Source organism: Poecilia reticulata, linkage group LG10 (assembly GCF_000633615.1).
Source record: "Poecilia reticulata strain Guanapo linkage group LG10, Guppy_female_1.0+MT, whole genome shotgun sequence".
In the NCBI taxonomy this organism is placed as follows: domain Eukaryota; kingdom Metazoa; phylum Chordata; class Actinopteri; order Cyprinodontiformes; family Poeciliidae; genus Poecilia; species Poecilia reticulata.
In genome coordinates this window covers 21894366-21914598 of record NC_024340.1, presented here as the reverse complement: position 1 = coordinate 21914598, position 20233 = coordinate 21894366, and the positions used below count along the sequence as shown (strand labels likewise).

Sequence of the window (20233 nt, the reverse complement as noted above, 5' to 3'; positions counted from 1 at the left end):
CTATCTATCTATCTATCTATCTATCTATCTATCTATCTATCTATCTATCTATCTATCTATCTATCTATCTATCTATCTATCTATCTATCTATCTAAAGGAGGTATTGATTATTTTTATTATATTTTTATTTTATTTTCAACCTTTTGTTGCTCAGTCTGTTTGGGATTTTCTTAATTTGATTGTATTATTTTTTTAAAAAAAAAGTCATTTCTTCATACATTTCTAAAATACACTACACAGAACAAAGTCGCTACAATATTCTATTTTTGAAACTAGATTGTTTCATTTTAGTCCAAGGAGGTAAAGCAAGAATCTTTTTTTTCTTTAATCAGTTCTGCGTGCAGCAGTGAGGCTGAACTCACTTTGCAACAGATAGGAAAATAAGAGCACTCACCAAACCACAATCATGCCCTATAGCTTAACGCGACAACTGCAAACGGGGAGGGAAACGATCATCTATGTGATTTATGCGCAACGACACCTAAAAGCAAAGATGCACTCGGACGTGGACGATGTGTCATTAGTTAGTTCAAAGTCGGTTTAAATGTTTAAATGCGGCACTTCCTCTGTCTGCGACCCACAGGACGCACCCACTCTGCCGTGTGAAGTTACGTACCTGCTCTCAGAAGCAATATTATCACAGAGAAAACATGGCGAGGTTAAGCGAGCAGGGGATTCGCCTCAGTTCCGTAAGTTTTTCAAACATTACAATCATTTCTGCTCCAAAGAGTCGCGTTGATTAATGAACATCAGAAGAAGCGTTAATGGCTGATTGTTATGTTTTTTGTTTGTTGTTGTTTTTTTTCCAGATGAGCCCTTCCTTTCTAAACAGCAACTCCACCAGTCATACCTGGCCGTTCAGCGCGGTGGCGGAGTTAATAGGTAAACTGCAATGACACGATTACATAGAAACTTTGCATAGGACGGCGCACCTGCACTCTGTATTATTATGCTGTTGCAACATTTCGTGGTTTCATTTTGCTCTCTCTTCCGCTGTCGCACACTGAAAGCTGCGTGTTTCGCAAACTTTGTTCTAAATTGGAGCGATGGACTTCCTCTTAGAGACTCCAGACTTCATCAGTCTAACCAAGCTTTCTGTTATTGTCGAGTGCGTACATCTGCGTGCATTCAAAAATAATGTGAATCCTGCAGACTTTCCCTGCTGGAGGAATGTTTTCTGAGCTGTTTGGTGTTAGACTTTCTGGGGTTTAAAGCATAAACGCGGCTGTTTGGGGTGCAACGTGACTTCATAGCGTCTCTCTCTGGGCTGTCATGCCTCCACTCTGTGTGCTCTCATTGGCTAAGACCCAACCGCCATTATTTGGCTGCAGGGCTTTTAACAGGAACTGTGACAGGGCTGCAGTTAAGACGTCCTGTTAGATCTGTACATTTTGCATCAGTGCTGCTGTGTGTTATTACTAGGTAACGCACTGTCCGGCGGGGAGCTATAGGACGGCTTTACATTGCAAAGTGTCATGGAGTTAGACCTAACCCCGCTGCAGTCCAGATGTGCTCAAATCTGTAAATATTTGGTACAGTATTCGTATTGAACTGCCTCAGAAAACGTTTGACCTTCAAAACTACATCCCCCCCACGTTTTATCTGCGCACATTTAAAGGGACAGTTCAGGATTTTTGAGCTGAGGCTCGGTTAAGAGTTTATAAGCTGTTAGTATCTTACCCGAATTAGACAAATCTCTTGACATATTTATTTAATATAATCCAGATTTGTTGTTCCTTGAGGTTAGAACTTTATACTTGGTCTGAATCGTGCCAAAACCAGAGCAGACTTGTACCGTCTTAAAACAGCTACAGTCTCAAAAGTGTCAAAGAGTTCGTGGTGCTGCATAGATCCTTAAACTGTTGTCACGTTTAATGACATATTAGAATAAACTGTTTAGCCTCACGTGTAAAACTCAAGGCCCTCTGGCCAAATCTGGCCCATTATAACTATTTATGTGGATAAATTAACAAGAAGGCAGAAAATTGTTGTTCTCAGTTTTGGCTGCTTTCTGATTGGTGAATATATAAGTATTATAACAAATCTGAAAAGCAAATAATTATAAAATTGGTCAAATAGCACATACATTTAATTTTAAGAGAATATTATATTGTATTATTAATATAATAAACATTTTTGCTTAAATAAAAAAGTGTGTATTATAACACTGACCTCTTTTTGGGGATAGTTGTTGACTTTCTGTTGGTAAATATTATATGTCTGAGTCACATAGCCAGAGGTTCGTGTCTCAGACTTTGAGTGCATTACAGAACGTTACTTTAAATAATCATTGATTGCTAAAGCAGATTTTAAAACAGATATTCACATCACATTCACAGCGGCTGCTTCTCTTTCCTGATCAGATGTGAAAGAGCCATTCGAAAGTCTTGTACAAGACAACCGAAAGTTCAAAAGGATGAACAGACCAATCTATCTGTAGATTTTCTTTTCATCTGGAGGCTCCGATTGAGATGCACCTGCATAAGTAGTTTTTGATTTTACTATGTGAGGAAGCTGCACTCTGGATTTTAACATTTTACCGAGTTAATCTGCACATTTTATGCATGTGCAGATTAGCTCTGCAGGTTGTTTGATTGTGCTCCCCATAGGAACTCCATCTGGTTAAGACTCGCAGGATTTCACATAAACACTGTTTATAAACACTACAGGACAACTTATCAGTTACAAAGCTGTGCTCCTCTGTCAGCATCTGCAAGAGGAGTTACTCTTTTATCAGTTGTTTCTCTGTAACCTCAGTCCTCCCCTTTTCCTGTGTGTTTCTTTCTTTTCTGAGTTTTGCATTTTCTCCCTTTTCGTCCTCCAGACAATGCGTCAGACCCCGGTGTGTGTGCCAAACAGATCTGGATAGATGTAGTTAAAATCGACGATCAGCTTTGTCTGACTTTCACAGACAATGGCAGCGGGATGACACCGAATAAGCTGCACAAGATGCTCAGGTGAGTCAGAAGAACTGAAACAAGACGATTATGTGGAAAACACAAGAACCCACAGCATATCTAAAACGTCATTTAAAAAAATAATAACAATATTACTGATTAATAACAGTAATTATGGTATGACGTGTGAATGGTCGTATTGAGTGTCCTTATTATCGTCGTCCCGTTTCATTCCAGCTTTGGCTTCACAGAAAAGGGCTCAGGTAAAGCCAGCCAGCAGGCCATCGGCTTGTATGGAAACGGCTTCAAGTCCGGCTCCATGCGTCTGGGCCGGGATGCGCTCATCTTCACCAAAAACGGCGGCTGTCAGACTGTGGGACTGCTTTCTCAGACCTACCTGCAAAACATCAAAGCGCAGGCAGTCATTGTTCCCATAGTCCCCTTCAATCAACAGACCAATATCCTTTTTAAAAAAACCTAACATGCAACACGCTCTGTGTTTGTTGGTTATGATTAGTATCAATACGTGTGATTTATTTATTTTTTTGTTCTCATCTAGGTAGAGCGATAGCTCTAGCATAAATACCACCATGGGTCCATCCTGCATGTAAATGTGTTGGGCTGTAATAAAGCACGCTGTTGCGTAGTTATGAGGCAAGTGAGAAATTTGATCATTTTTTAACTTATGCAAATTTGTCAACACCAGCTTTTATGGGCCTGTATAGTGAGGTTGTGGTCTGAAGAGATCAACACCTTATATCATGATAATTAGGCTGCTTCTAGTCCTCAGGCAAAGCGGACCACAAAATTAGGCCTGACAGGCTCTGAAAAGTCCAAAATTGATAGAAGTGTTTCACAGGGATGCAGAACTGTTGAAGTTGAAAAGATATTGGGGAGCAATCACAGAACCATCAAATATCCTGTTAAAAATGTGCAACAGGGTCACAAGACACATTGAAAAAAAAATGTAAATGAACTGACAAAGATTTGAGAAAAGCCTCCACAAACCCATTTTCTTCCAGTTCTGTTGTGTCCAAGGTGTTCGGGGCTCAGAGACATGGCCTAACAAGGTTAGGGAGTTTAAAACCCGACCACATATGAACAGGATAAAAATGTTGAAACATCAAAACTGGGTTAAGGAATTTCTGAAAACATGCTCTCCAATTTTGTTATACTCTGATTGATGTGTGGATCACTCTAAATCCAAACAAAATGTTTTAGAAGACGTCTTCTTCAAACACTGATACAGAAAAAAGTCTGTTTCTATTAAGAAGACGCTGCCTTTTATTACGTATAGGACAACGCTCCAGTGCATGCAGGAGTTGTCAGTGAGAGCCTTATTGTTAAAAAATAGACATGCTCCCCTTCCTCATTGGGAAAAAGCTCTATTGTAGCCCCTCTGTAAGGGAGGTTTATGTTGAAGGAAAACAGTAAACCTCTCACACCAAGGTCTGTTACTTCATGAAAAGTTGATAAGAAAGCCAGAACTTCACTTTTTCTTCCTTAGGTTTGACGTCTATGAATAGGAGAATTGACAACAAGCATTTTAGTTGTTCAATAATAAAGTGAATCCTAAACTAAACAAACTGTTGAGAAAACAGACTGTTCCTCAAAGTTTAATCAAGATGATTTCATTCATTAAGGGCAAGACAACCTGCAAGTAAAAAAAAAAAAAAACCTAACTTCTCCCACTCCCCAGGTCCTGTGTTTAATCATGAATCATCTTGGCTCAGTCAGACTTTAGATCAGTACACGATGTGCTTTTGGACCTTCTTCATGTTGTCAGACAAGTTCTGCCAAACGGATTTTGCAGTCTGGTATAGTAGGTATCGCCGGTGAAATTGTACTCAGCTTTTCAAAAAAAGAAAAACAAAATCTAGTTGATTGCATTTAATTCAATAAACAAGTGGGTTTGATTAATTACTTTTTCACTTAGATCCAAGTTTGTTTAAATGCAGCTTCAAACATGGATTCCAAAAAATAAAATGGGGAAAAAAATGTAATCTTATGTTTGAGGAAATTAGGAATTGCGTTTTGTTAGTATCGTTTTAGTATTTAGCTTCTCTTTGACATTGAATGAACGTATTCACTCCACCTGCCCCGGCAGCAGCTGGGTTAAGTGTGGTCCTATTGTGTTTTTCCACCCATGTAGGAGGTTCTGCATGGGTAGAGCGCTCCTCTGGGTTCAGCATCTTGACTGAAAGGTTACAGTGGTTCTGATCCGAGCCAGATTTTGGATCCCAGACTTCTGGTGTGTTTGTTAACCCTCGGTGATAATGCTGTTGTAAAAAGCTTGTGACTCTTTCTGTAGTCAGAGCGGACTACAGAAAGACATGCCGGCTTCCTGTTCTCATTCTTGCAAGAATTAATAAAATGCTATTATTAGTTACTGGTAACTAAGAGTAACAACTATTTAGAGGAATCCAATTTTTTCTTACATTTTTTATTTTATTTTATGGTTAATACAAGACAGCTTTTGTGTTCGGTCTGAGACAGAAATCTCAGTCGGGGCGCCCCATAGCTAGGTTTGCCCTGGGTGGGAAGCCGTGTTGCCTTTATCAAAAGCCACCACTGTCTAGATGTAAACTTCCACACATGATCGGACCTTAACTCAGCGCTATGGTCTCTGGTTGTGACTGAAGACTCAGAGGCCAGCCTGGCAGCCATCTTGCAACACTCCATCATCAAGTCACAGGAGGAGATACTCACCCACTTCGACTCCATTCCTTCAAAAAAAGGCACCAAGATCCTGATATGGAATATCCGCAGGTCAGAAACAGAAACAGACGCTTTTTTGTGTTGTTTTTAGATAAATGTTTGCATTATCGTATTGATTGTCACAGTTGTTTCTTTGATTTGGGCTCACTTGAGTGTTAGATGTTTGTTTCAAATGTAGCTTAAATGCATTTTAGTGTGGACAATAAAGACAGAAGCAGATGTGTGTAGGCTTGTTTAAGTTAGAGGATGATTTTATCACAAGCCTCAAATTACTGTGGAACAAGCAGTACAAATGTTTTTTTTTCCCACTTCCTGTGAATATTTTGAAAAAAAAGATGGTAATCAAATTATTTCTTTAAGTTTCTCTTGTTTTTTTCAGTTCCTTCTGATCATATTTTCTCTCTGCTCAGAGAAAATATGATTAGAAAAAGATTAGAAAAAATGGCCGCGTGACATTTAGAGGGATTTTTAAGTAAAAGTTGAATCTGTAATTCAAACTTGGTTTTACTGTCGTTTCTGTTTTGAATAACAGATCCTTCGTTACTCCTTTAAAGCAGCTTCAGAGCTGGAAAACGTGCTCTAACGCTTATTTTGTTTTGTGTCCCTGAAGAGCCAAAGATGGTAAAACTGAGATTGAGTTCGACACCGATTCAAGTGACTTTCGTTTGCCTGAGATTCACTTCGAGGAGCTGAAGCAGGGCCTGAGGAACAACGGGTCCCCGAGACCGGAGCAAAACATCCCAGACATGTATTACAGCCTAAGGGTGAGCCGGCCGTTTGCTTATTTTAGGAATTAGTAATTTAGCCTTTGTTGGAGCATTGTGTTTATTTTACCGTGGTGTGAGCACATCAAGAATCCCTTCAGAGCAAACTGACCATGTTACAGCTGTGAAACCCATTAAGTCTGTTGAATCTTTGGCACAACAATCTGCATTTCACCGAGCAGATAGAAGCTTAAGTACGAGTACGACACTGTGCACAGCTCAACAACCTTGCATTTTTGGCTAAAAATAGGAGTTACTAGAAATGAGCTCAATTCCTCTTACTATCTCCCAAACAACAAAGTAAATAAGCTGCATGTTTAGCCTAAAACTGAACTTAAACTGCGTCTCTTATTAGTATTCTTTAGATTTTTGAAAATGTTGAATACTCTACGTAAAGCGGAATCTCAGCTGTCACAGAGCACCAAGCCAGTTTTGGCTTCTATGAAGAGAAAAAAACAGAAACATAAATTTAACAATTGAAATAACAGAAAATAATGCAAACTTGAGAGTAGAAGAAGAAGAAGAAAGGGATCCTAACCCTACACCTACAGCAGCATAACTAGAGATAGATCAAGATAACAACTGGACCAATCAGTTCTGTGTGATGAAACTTGATCATTCAGGGCTTTACACGTAAGAAGAGGAATCTTAAATTGTATTTGCATTTAACAGGGAGCCAATGAAGAGAAGCTAAAGCAGGAGAAATATGATCTGTTTTTAATTTTCATCAGAGCTCTTGTTTTTGGATGAGCTGGCTGCTTTTAACGGCATTCTGTGGACTTCCTCATAGTAAGTGTAAGCATTACGTACATCCTGACTGAAAAGACCCCTCGGCTTCTGCCACAGTAATTTCCTGTTTCAGCTCAGCTCAGTTTTAAAATAACGTCGAATACGAATCAAAGTTTCAAACCTGGAAGAGTAAAATAATTACAGGAGTGAAGGGAAATGAGGGAGCTGCTGCTCTGCTCATGTATTAAATCATAAATGGAGATCGTCGAGTCTTTGCTGGAGATATTTCAGAAACAATCTGCTGCACTTCCTCATCTTGCTTCCGAATGTTCTGGCCTTCACAGAAATAGCGCCTGGTTGCTAGGTAACACTCAACCCGTCCCTGTCCAGCTGTGTTTAGTTACTTGTATGTTTTCACACTAAAGTAGGCAGGTTTTATTCTCCTGCAGCAGCCAGGGCTGAGGGTTGCTCTTCTCTAAGACGCTTTGGTTTCTGCTCAGCTAGCAAATGCTCTGGCTTTGCTTTGTTTATTGCCAGCACTCTCTCTAGTTCTTATTATGGACAGAAAGGAAGCTCAATGGAGCAGATCTGGCCAACTTGGTTAGCTTGACAACGTACTTTGCTTCAAATTGTGTTAATTAGAAAACGATTTCAAATGTTTCAAAGAAAAACATATATACATTAAGTGAGTCAGAGCATGAAACTAATTCACGTCAGACAAAAATATCACAGCAAAAACACAAATTCAGATGCTCAGAGTTTTTTTAAGTCGCTAATTTCTTAATAGAAAAATTACTTGTTCCAGACTTTTCCACTTGTAACATGAGAAAAATGTCTGCAAAAGTGCCAGTGGTACTAGTGTTTTTATTACTAATATTAAAGGTTCATTGACTTAAAGCAAGCTCCTATGTCTTGCTGAAAAGTTACTTATAAATTAGAGTTATCTAAGATATTTGCTCTAGAAAGTAGACCAAAAATACTTAGAAAATGTTGTGGTTTTTGCAGCAACCAGTGTAAAAAAACAGGAAAAAAGCAGTTTTCAAATGATGAAAACATTTCTTAACTTTTTGATTTCCTGATCTTCCACCAAGTTGGCACTGGGATCAGATCAGAGCTAAAGCTTGGCATGTTAGAAATCCAACAAACTGGTGACCAGTTGTTGTTTGGACTGGTTTGGTGGAGCAGGCTTCATAGGCCAGGCCGGTTTTGATGGGTTTCCTATGAAAATGAACACTAACATTTGACAAAAGTTTGACGAAAAATCAGAAACAAAAGAAATCTGTAAGAGGGCAAACTCCTCTTCACAGCCCTGGATAGCTCACAAAGCTGAGGTGAGTTCTGAGCATTCAAAGACTGAAACAGGTGCAGTGGTTGTGGTTCAGGTCAAGGTGAGCCCAACGCACGTGAGGGAGAAAAGGGTAAGCGTAGCTTTTTGAGCTCCAGTTTCAAGCAGAAACCAAGAACCTCTCCACCACCAAAGACATCTGTGGTTTTCTAGTAAGCCTGCCCCAGTTCCCTTTTGAAGCAGCCTGGAGGGTTTGACTAACACAGCTCTGTTTTACCTGTTTTAAATTGCAAGAAGCGTGCTGAATTTTAGATTTGTGAAACAACTTTAAAGTTTGTTAAAAAAAAATTATTTTTTTTTTACTCTCAACCAAGACAACTTGTCACCCCAAAAAATATAAATTACTTCTTTCTTTTTTTTTTAAATACGTCAGTATTTGCATTTTCTCTTTGCTTGCTTGTTTTTCTCAGGCCTACCTCAGTATCTTGTACCTGAAGCCACGAACACAGGTCATTCTACGAGGGAAGAAAGTCCTGGCCAAGTTGGTCTCCAAGAGTCTGACTCACATCGAACATGACGTCTACAAGCCTCAGTTTAGCGTATCCTTGTGTTTTCTGCACATATATTCTCAAACCAAGCAGAAGTCGGAAGCTCTTGGCTTCACGTGTTGAATCACATCATTTATATTTATTAACAGGGAATCATGGATTACAAAATGAACTGATACAGCTGAAAAGGGAACATTTTCATTAAAAAAAGGCTTAGATAAAAAACATTATTGTTATTATTGAAATTGATGGAAGTCACAATTGTTGCCTTAATAATGGGATATTTTCCTTCAGTAATGATTTTAAGGCACTTTGTTCTCTATTCAATACGAAGAGGCTGAAAAGTGTTAGAAAATAATGATCCAGACTTTTTGGAAAATAATGATCCAGACTGATCAATTTTACTGAAGCACTGAGTTTGGGTTAGCTGCCTTCAAACAGTGAATGCACAGAAGATAAAAATACTTTAAATAATGGAAAGATCCATTAAAAAAATCTCCCTCAAGATATATCATCAAAAATTCCAGTCATTATTTGGCTTCTGCGTTGCCCTACATCTACTTAGTGAGCAAAGATATGTGAGTTTAATCATGCTTTTGTTTTTTATTTTAAAAAATCTGAAGCGTGCCCGTGTGTAGCGCCGTTTCTCCCTAACTGGTGCTCATCAGAAAGAGAAAGTGAAGGTGACTTTCGGCGTAAACCCTAAGAAGAAGGAGCACTATGGCATCATGATGTACCACAGGAACCGACTCATTAAGGCCTACGAGAAAGTGGGCTGCCAGCTAAAGGTGACAAAAATGATAATACTTTATATACTTGACATGTTATGAATGAATGGATGGATGGATGTTATGTTGTGCTAAGTATCAATCTACCTCTTTGTTGTTGTTGTTCTTTTGCAGGCCTCGGGTCAAAGGGTAGGCATCGGGGTGATCGGCATCATTGAGTGTAATTTTCTCAAACCTGCTCACAACAAGCAGGACTTTGAGTACACTAAAGAGTACAGGTACCTCACAACAAAGCTTAGCCTGCCTTATCTGCTCTTTAGTAAATTAGGGGAAAAAATGTTAAAGACTTTGTTTTCCTTCTGCTGTCAAGACTCACCCTCGGAGCTCTGGGTCTTAAACTTAATGACTACTGGAGGGAGGTAACAGAGAAGAGGGCCAGGGAGCGAGAGTTTCAGGCTCTAGATAAAGAAGACAGCGAAGACCAAGAGGAGGCGGACGTGTGAGTTTTTGGTTTACCTCTTCTGTGGAGCAGATGAAAATATGTCTGATCTCATTTTTGTTACGTCAGTGCTGACAACCCCTGTGAGCTCTGTGCTCATCAACATTCAAGACTCTCTTCTCACTCCATTATTACTTTTATCTTATTGCCTCCTCAAGCAGACGTTATTCAGACTTTTGATTAGTTTTCTTCCCATTTTCCATTGAGTTGCATTTGTCTTTTAAGCCACAGCATTTAAAAAAGTTACAGAATTGGCTTGACTGGACCGGCTGATTGTTACTTTTTCAGACAGAAAACTAGTTCGCACTTGTCAACCAGGAAGCTGCAGTTCACCCAAAGTGGTGCTGCCAGAGTCCTGACTAAGAGGAAACTGGATCATGTTACTCCAGACTAACTGCCATTTTTGAAAAAGGGTAAATGCTGCTATTGGTATAAAAAGCGCTGAAAGGTCTTGGGCAAAGATCGGCAAGTTGCTTGTCAAGCGTGAACCATTTTGACCCTTCTGGTCTTTAAAGACCTGCTTACTCATGGTTTCCAGGACAATGACTCATTTAGCTTTAATGCTCTTCCGTTCTGGAGTTTGCTCATGTTAAGACTCACCTTTGAAAACCTGAGAAGTGCAGAAATGGTTGCTTCCTTTAAATCAGTATTTAAGACATTTTTGTGCTTCAATCAAAGAATCTGAGAATTAACTGTTTGCCTGATCAGTGACATATCTTGCCAGTTTGAGAACAAACTACTGTGTTCTAATATTCAACGCTTTTAAATGTTTGATGCACGGAGATCTTTTTTAAGCTGTTATTTGTATTGTTTTTCCTCTGACCCACTCCAAAGCTCTACGCATTGCCTTGTGCAGGAGTGATGCTATGCAAATAAACTTCCTTTGCCTTATTTACTAAACTAGACAAAGCCTCTCATTCACAACTCCTACAGATTTCTGATTCCATGTTAATGAGTTGAAACTAGAGAGAACGTGTTTTATATTCATCACACTGTCTTCCTTCTGAGTTCAGAATTTCCTCTAAAATATTAATCATCATATATGAAGCACGAAACGGTCAATAAGCAAATGAAAAATGTTGTTTTTCAACCTATATCCCCGATTTCCCAAATGGAGATCGGGGTATATAGTTCATGGAAAACTTTAAATGACCTTAAGTAAGTGGTGACTCTTGAAAGTGTCTCCATCTATCCATCCTTTGGCTGAATCCATCCTGGTCAGTTTTGTCCCAAAACCTTCAAGTATCTCCTTGAAAACGAAGGATGAAAGGTTTAAGACTAGAAAATACACTGGAAATTAAACAAAAAGACCCTCTTTGTGGCTGTTCAACCATAATACTGAGCTATAATATTTATAATCCCAATAATTTTATAAAATCTTCTGCTAACCACCAGCTTTGCTTGTCTTTGCAGGGGTCCTGTGTGGCTACAGTGTGAGGAGTGTCTGAAATGGCGAAGTGTCCCACCGCACCATTACAAGGTCATGCCAGAAAACTGGAGCTGCAGCCAGAATCCCAATCCACGTTACAGGTGGAGCATTTTTACATGTCTTCCAGCGGGAATATTGACTTTTATTCGACTTTTCTTGTTTTCTTTTCACCCACTTAACACAAAAAAGTGAATGCAACTTCTGCTGCTTTGCATGTGATGTTTTAGCTGCCAGTGTTGTTTTTTTTTTTTCTTTGGTGACATTCAGCCAAGCTGTATTTTAGCAGTGACTGATGTGTTGGGCCTCATGGTTTTGCAGAAGCTGCTCATCGCCAGAGGAAGCTGAGGAGAGCGGGGAACAGTTAACACCCAGCTACCAGAAAAGCCACAAGAAACTGTAAATTCCTTTTTCACAAGACCTCTCACACATACTTTTTCACACGACTTGTCTTCCTGTGCGCCTGCGTGCATGTGTCTGCTATCTTGCGGTTTCCATTTTTTCGGTTTCTGGCCCTTAAAAGTGAAGGCTAGGCTCTCCATGTGACAGGACATGTATCTAATAATCAGAAAAGCTTCTTTTTTTTTTTTTTTTTCCACTGTGAGATTTGACTGAAGTGTGACTCAGTGAGTTTGCCACGTCGGTGTCGGTGCTACCCCTTCCACAGAACTACACAAACCAGTTTTAGTAGCTCTAAAAGGCAAATATTTTCATGATTTTCGCTGCCAAAGGTTGTCGGAGAGCCACAATGTTACATTATGAAGAAAATAATCTAGTGTCGATGCGTAACACAGTGTTCAACCAGCAGAAAATGATCCTTACATCCACTGAGCTCACCTGTGTTTGCTGCATAAATAGAGTTTGTAGCTCTAGTTCTCTTAGATGTATTACTGTTTAAAAAGTATGTTTAGTCCCGACAATGGATCATATTCCATTTATAGCAACAGATGGGGATAATCTTAAACATGACGTCATAGAGGACACGAGGTCATCCTCCATATACGATAGTAACTTGCTGTTTTAGTGGGAATGATGCAAAAAAAGTATATTTTTTCCACAACAGTGGGTTTTAAAATGACTAATCTGCTTTAAATGAAATGCAGACTGTGATTTATTCATTCTTTCCTTCCAAAAGTGTTTCAATTTCAGCATACATGCATACGAAGCATACGTTACGTAGTGTGGACGGGAAATGCGCTTTGCCGCTGTAACCCACTGTAGCGGTTTTGTGGCCTGATACTTTTAAGCCTCAACATTTGCCTTGAGGAAGTGAGATGACCAGAACTGACCATATTTGGAGGTGCGTGGGGCTCAGGAGGTCACGGAGTGGTGTGAGAAACCCGATAAGATAACAACATTGCAGGACAGACTCAGCATGCTCAGACTGTGTTTCAGCCTGTTTCCTGAGGTCAGATTCCAGAGTTAGATCCCTTGTTTCCTTCTTGCAAATTAGTTTCGTCCGTGGAGTCGAAACTCCACATCAAAATGTTTACACATGCCTCACTGTTCTGCCAAAATTTATTCCATTTGGCTGAATTGACTAAAGGTAATTTAACATTTCCTAGAAAGTGGCTCACAGTCGTATTGAGCATGGCATAGTTTTACCTTCATGACATATTTATCATACTCTAGCTTTGATCTCTTTTTGGCTATTTCTCTTAACAACAAGAGTGAAAAAAGGACGTTCTCAAATCTTGCATGTTTCATAAAATACAGGTTGAAAGCTCAAATATTTAAATCAGAATAATTTTTGCTGTAATGTGAATGTGCTGAAAGTCTGGCTCTCTCTGGCTGCAACCTTAATGAACCTGAGGCATTTCTAGACGCATCTCAGAAAATTTTGTTTTTCTTCAAATTACCTTTTACATCTGAGTTTCTTCTGACTTCCGTTTTATACACTTTACTAACACTAGAAAATAACTAACGTTAAGTCAGTATTTTCCCTGTAACAAATTCACACAGAAAAATATGGAAAAATACCATCTCTAATATGGGACTTAGAGATGGTGCATTCACTGACCGAAAACAGATTGGATTTTTGAGTTTGTTTGCTGAAAATTACCCAACTTTGGTCATGCTTTAATAAATCTTCCTCTCTTGCTTTGCTTGAGATTAAGTCATATATGCCACAGTATAAGAAACATAGAAAAGTAAAGCTAGAGCGTTGTTTACTGAATGTTTATGTGCTTGCACCCTGAAACACCAGGCAGGAATAGGATCATTTAGAAAGCAAATAAAAAATTATCATGCCTTATCCTGCCTTTGCTGACTTTGATCCAATTAAATATTTTACTTCAGAACAGAACAGAATGACGTGGTTTGATGTGCAAGCCATTTGAGATTTGTGTTATATTGAGGTATTTTTGAGTTTAATCTAATCAAAAATAGCAAATCTGTAGACTTTTAGGACAAATCTATATCTCCGTTAGGTGAGAGGCGATGAGAACTGAATCCTTTGTCTTTGAGAGCTAAGTGAAATCTAAGGAGAGAAATGTCTTATAAGCAATGTTCCTCTGGTTGCTCGCAGGCAGACACAAAATTTACACCCAGTTTTTGAAGCCACGCGTCCTCTTCCCAGTTCCACTCCTCAAGATGACCTTCACCTGCCAACAGTTGGAGCAAGGCTCCGAGTTACACCCCTGTGTTTGATACCTTAGACACCAACAAACGTGTCGCTTTACATAATGATTAACTATCACAGGTGGGAAAAAAATAAAAAGAAACACAAAGTCAAAAGTTAATTCTTTCATTACAAGGTGAAAGTTGCTAAGGTTCCTTAATGAGAACAGGAGTGGCTGACCTTGCAGCCATGTAAGTCGGAGGTACCAGGCAGGCTGTCTCTTGCCCGCTCGGTTTATCCGCACTTCTTGATCTGCACTTTCTGCAGATGGAGCCTCCTGTCAGGCCGGTGAGAAAATATGGCAGCAGTCTTTTACGCTCAGAGAAATCTCTGCATATTTTAGCACATTCACACAACTTGAGCTGCGTTTCACTTTTTAGATACAGAAAAAAATTGCTGCTTTTTTTTTTGCTTGTAATTGGAGGGAATCAGCAGTGGTGTGACATGATTCTTACAATATCAGGGTTTTTATTAGAGCTGAGAAACTGTGTTAGCAGTGTCTCAACATAAGTAGAGTAAAGTTGACCTGGTATGAATTTCCCACCCACAGGATGAAAGATAGCGTTAAAAACAAGATTTAATTATTTTATATGCAAAAGCCTTAAATCACCTACTATTTCCAAAATAATATTGTAACTATTAAGGTTAATAAGTAAAGATTACATTTATTCTCTTGCTTTAACAACAAAGACCTGAACACCGACTAAATACTTAACCTTTCTACTATTCTGGATATTTCTGTCCTGTAAGCAAAGGGAAACATGTAGGAGCCTTACTTCAACATGTGTAACTCCTATTATTTATTTAAGAAGCACTTTAAACCACAGCAGCAATTATCATGAAAAAAATTAATAATTTTATAACTGCAGCTATTTAAATCCTAAAGATGTAGTAAAATTTGTTACTGGCTTCGACTTAGAAAGTATCTTAAATGGTGAACATGAACAGAAAGATTAAGGAAGATGCAAATGCTTAGAGAGTTGGAAGAAAGAGTGAAAATTTAATGCAAGTCATTATCAGGAAGTTTGTTTTTTTATTCTAAACTTCAGCTTCATTTGTTTGGAAATAACTGGGAACACTAAATAAAAGGAAAACGTCTCTAAATCTGTCAAGGAGCAGAACGTGTTTTGACAGATTTAGTGTCAAGAAGTGGTTAGTGCAGCAGCAGCAGGTTAATGGGGAGTTTCAGGACATTTCCTCATAAGCAAAGCTGGATAGAGTTCGTCCATTAATGGTCTGCTATGCGTCTGAACGATAAGACTGCAGAATGAGAAAAAATAATTAGCCCACCGGCCTAAAGCCACAAACTCTCAGTAACTTGAGTATCACAGTAAAACTGAGAAGTGGCTTAAAATGAGCAAATATTAAAGTTAGATTTCTTTCTTCTCCAAATTAATGTTGCTAACATTCTCTTCATAAAGATAAATAAACAAGCAGAATGGCAATAAAGCTTTCAACTTATTTCTGTTAAAATGTCATGTTTGAATTAACAGAAATAAGTGAGAATCTGCCAGTCGCATGCATCATTTTAAGCTTACCTGCATGCGATGCAATGCTTATATAGTGGCGTTATTTGGAGAGATTTCTCACTTACCGAAAGCAATTCCTGTTCTACTTATGCTGAAGGTTAAACATTCTTCTACCTTCACTCACCGCGTTCTGACTCACTCTCCATGTTTGTTTGGACAGGTTTGTTTCTCTTCATTAATAAATCATTACTTGCATAATATGAGCAACAAAAGACGTTAAGTAAATCATCATAAAGACGAGATGAGAAACGCTTTGTTTTCAGAGATCTGACATTAAAAGGTGATCATATCTTGCCATTACTTTCTTTGAATAAAACTGTCCATTTAGGTCTCTAATGGGATAAATATTAGACTTTAATTACATTTTCAGGTTAATTTGCTGCTCCTCAAAACTCTTTGCACACTGAAACAAATCTTAGAAGACCAAAACAGAGGTTAAGTGGTCTTGACTACAACACTACTAAGGACAAGGGAAGGATCTGAATTCCCAACCTATAGCAATTCTGTGGTGTAAGCAAACTAAACGGTGTGCAGTTGATAAGAACATCTCTGTTTGCATCTAACCATGATGTATAAACTCACCGTGCTCCCAGTGTCTCACTGTGCTTTTGTTTCCTTCCAGAGAGCACTGCAAAAGCAGAAAACGAGAAAAATCACTAGAGGTACGTGATATTTTTAGCAACAGTTTTTACCAAACTGCATTGGGAAGGTTTTATGAGCGTACCTGGTTGTGTTGCAGGCGTGGCACTCGGAGGAACAAGAGGCGAAGGATGAAAGTATTTCATCAGAGCAGCCCTACTCCCCGTCCAAACACAGACGTGAACACAGTACGCATGAACAGAGACTGGAACAGGACGAGGCCGATTTGCATAAAGACACTCACACAAATGATGCAAAGTCGGAAACACACTCCCAAGAGAAGGCTTCTGGAAGAGATTTGGTCATTAAACAGAAGAATGATCGTAGAGAAGAGGAAATTGATCAGAGGCTTGAAGACAAGGAGGACGAGAACAAGAGGGAGACAGCGGAGAAGGAAGAGGAGCACACAGACACTTTCAGGTGGGAAAAACTGAATCACCACAAGGGGGTGCTGTTGTTCATGAAAAAACATGATAAGTCTGGGTAATTAAAAGTAAGTTTATGAACAGTGCTCAGGTTGAGTTTGAAGAAAAGATCAAATGTGTGTATAAATTTACAAACACAGCAACAGTAACCAAATATTCTTTATGTTCTTTAGTCGCAAAAGAAAGTCTGGACCTATTTTCACCTACATGTCGAAAAAGCGCTGGAGGCCAGAGCAGTCAGGAAACCCCACGGAGGATTTTCCTACTGGGAAACAAACAAACGCATTCCAAAAGGACAGCAGCAGCCAAGTGGAGAAGTCAAACGCTTTGCAGCAAACCCCGTCCAACACCTGGACCTACTCGCCGCTGGCCACCCAGACTGTTATGGTGTCCCCGCTGAGGACGGAGCGGCCCCAGAGCAAGGCGCTGCCTCCAGAGCAAGGCGAGCGGGAAGCGAAAGTGCAGAAGCTGGCCGCGTTGGAGAAGGAAGCTGAGCGACTACGGAGCCTTCTCGGCCTGGAGGTCTCCAAGACGACGCAAGGCACGATGACGACAGCCGATGGCGTTGTTGAAAAAGAAGGGAAGGGAAGACCGACAGCATCCACAACCAGCAAGGACGTCGGCTGCCAGACAGTCATGGCTGAGGTTTACAATTTTATCTATGTAGTCGGTTTGGTGTGTTCAAGTTATTCTTTGAACATGTAATTCCTTTGATTTACACTTTTGTTGTTTAGGAATGGCTGAGCAAACCCACGTAAGCAATGCGGTATCACTAGCAAATCTAAAAGAAAAAGTTTTTCTTGTGCTTATGCTGTAATTTGACTGCAGAAAATCTGTTTTTCAAATTTAGAGAATAAGAAAAGTAGCGTCAATTAAAAAGCTAATTTGGAAAGTATAAAACTGGAACCTGGAAGTCTCGTGCAGCAACCTGTAAACGCTCTGTGTCCAGCAGTGCTCCACCTCAGTGCCGGACGTGGCTGCAGCGCTGGAGAGCAGACCGAGGAAGGAGAGGAGTGAAGTTCAGAGCAGAGTGAGAGCGAGTGACGGTGACTCCTGTGATGACAGCAGGTAAGTATTTAAGATATTCAGACAGCACAATAACACACACACACACACACACGCACGCACACACACACACACACGCATTAGGCATGGACAATTCTCCCTCTTCATCTTTGTGTTTTATGGGATCTTATATGGTGTACCAATTTAGGTCGTTTTTAGAGCCATGATTGCCATAACCCAGAAAACCTGCAGCTTTGTGTTTTTTCATTAATGGCGTCTAACAAACCAGAGACCTTAATTAGACTTCTAAGAGCATTTAGCAATAATGGATTTTATTTAGGCATTTCCAAATAAAGGAGGCAGAATGCCAAATTATTTTAAACGTTTATTATTTTCTTAGAAGATACCTTTTTTTAGCTTCGCAATTTTGTGCTACTTTGCGTCAATCTATGATAATCCAAGTAAAACAGTTTGAAGTTTGAGTTTGTAACAAAATATTTTGGAAACCACTGTTAAACAAAACAACTCAATTTTAAATTGATCAAATCAGTTTGTGCTTAAAACAAATTTTTAAAGTGCTGCCAGTTCAACCTTTAATGACGTTTTGTCCTTCCTCCCATCAGATCATCTCAGCAGAATCTGCGCGAGATCCGTAATAACGTGGTGGTGCTCCTCACGGCCCTGCTGCCCCAGCTGGACCTGGCCGGTATCAGCTTAGAGACGGCAGACGTGGACAACATCCTGCAGCAGATCATAGAGGTTAACTCACTGAAACTATGAGCGCCTCGAAGTCCTGCACAAGATGGTTCTCCTGTGTGTCCTGCAAAGGAATACTCTAAACACCCAGGTTCTTCCTCCATACCATTTATTTTCTTACCTCATGGCATCAGCTCGTTTGAAGATACCCGAATCCACCGGATGTAGATTACTGAACCGAAGCGTCTCGTGGTGGATTAGACAATGTCTCGCATGTGAGTGAAAAACCAAAGAGTTCAGAATCTAAACTACATGACGTATTTAGGAATTTGTTCCGATAGACTTTCTACGCTTCTCCAACTTCTTAACCATTCAACACGGGAGGGAAAGAAGGTTGTGTTACTGCATAAGCTTATTAAGATGATGCTATTCCTCGTCAAAACTAAAAGTGGTCATACAGAGTTATACATTGTAGCATATAAATACAGTCAGTGTACAATACGGATTACTAAAACTGCAACAGGTTTCTTTGTAGACCTTCATAGGGAACCTTTCTGAAAAGCAGGGACAAATTACATAAAACGCTCTCTTGTAAAAATCACTGCAGTGTAATGTCTGTTTTTCTTCACATAGATTAAAGTCAACTTTCTATTAGTTATTGACCTTTTGTGTACAATTGTATTACTTATTTAACTGCAACCTGTGGAAACGTTACTTTAAATATTGTGGAGTCTCTGTTCAGAGCCCATCTACTGTAAAAATGTTTTTCTTTTTTTATCTAAAACTGCATGCCATATTTTAATGTTTGTGTTTGGCCTATTAGTTTTACATATACTTTTAGCACCTGATACATGCATTTGTCATGCAGCTCTGTTAAGATGGAAGAATTTGTTTTTATGTGTCAAAAACGAAAGCTTTGTGTTTGAAGTAAATATTGAAACCATTTATTGTGCTCTGTCTCTATTTTATTTTATATTATTTTATTTTGTGTTACTTTACAGCGCAGTGCCTGTATTCCGGATTGAAAACATGGTTTGGGGAGCGCTGTAGTAGTGTAGTTATGCCACAGGGTGGCAGCAAAGCTTTGTAGTAAAATATTTTTCTCTCACGTCCTAATGAGGAAGCGCCGTAGATGAGAGGAGCTTCCACAAAAAAATCCTTTTTATTTTGTTTTGTTTTGGTTTTTTTGGCTGTTATGCAAAATTCACAAAGGCATAAAAACTAAAACTATGCAAAAGAACAATATTTTGTGGTTTATATTTGTATTGATCCTTCCAGTTTGATTAAAAACGAGTCACTTTAGTCGTCAAGTCAATAGTTTGATATAGTTTTAAAACCAGACAGAGATTCAAAACTGCTATAAAGCTTTTTAAACTAGATAAAAATTAATCTCATATGACTTTTCAGCATATAAAAACACAAATTAAAACGTTTCTTCTTTATGGATTGTGATTGCTACCCACTGCATGACATCCATAATTCTCATCACTGTAATTGCAGAACCATCCAAGATGTCATAAACATTCTAAAACAATGTTTCCACTGCATAAAATCCTCCTTTACATCATTACGCCTTTGTTTTACATGAAACATAAAGGTTTCCCAAATAAACAGACATTTTAAAATAGTTCTAACCCAGTCTATGTACTGCACTTTTCACACTTCTACTGAAAATGTGTTTTTAGATTTATTTGGAGATGTCTTTAATGTCAAAGTTTGTTTTA

The 20233-nt window shown here is 39.1% G+C and overlaps 1 protein-coding gene across 2 annotated transcripts; it reads left to right on the top strand.

Moving 5' to 3' along the window:
- The first annotated feature begins 365 nt into the window (after positions 1-365).
- Positions 366-19454, top strand: zgc:152774 (MORC family CW-type zinc finger protein 3). Of its 2 annotated transcripts, none has more exons than XM_008420382.2 (17): positions 366-690; positions 811-883; positions 2826-2958; positions 3136-3356; positions 5520-5667; positions 6227-6380; positions 8865-8993; positions 9611-9730; positions 9845-9948; positions 10041-10169; positions 11583-11699; positions 11917-11994; positions 16367-16406; positions 16484-16803; positions 16982-17453; positions 17761-17876; positions 18437-19454. In XM_008420382.2, the coding sequence occupies exons 1-17, from the start codon at positions 652-654 to the stop codon at positions 18591-18593; spliced, it is 2550 nt and encodes an 849-aa protein (XP_008418604.1). In that variant the 5' UTR covers positions 366-651; the 3' UTR covers positions 18594-19454. The 2 variants fall into 2 exon arrangements, with proteins under 2 accessions (XP_008418604.1, XP_008418602.1); XM_008420380.2 differs by having other exon boundaries at positions 17758-17876.
- The last annotated feature ends 779 nt before the right edge of the window (positions 19455-20233 follow it).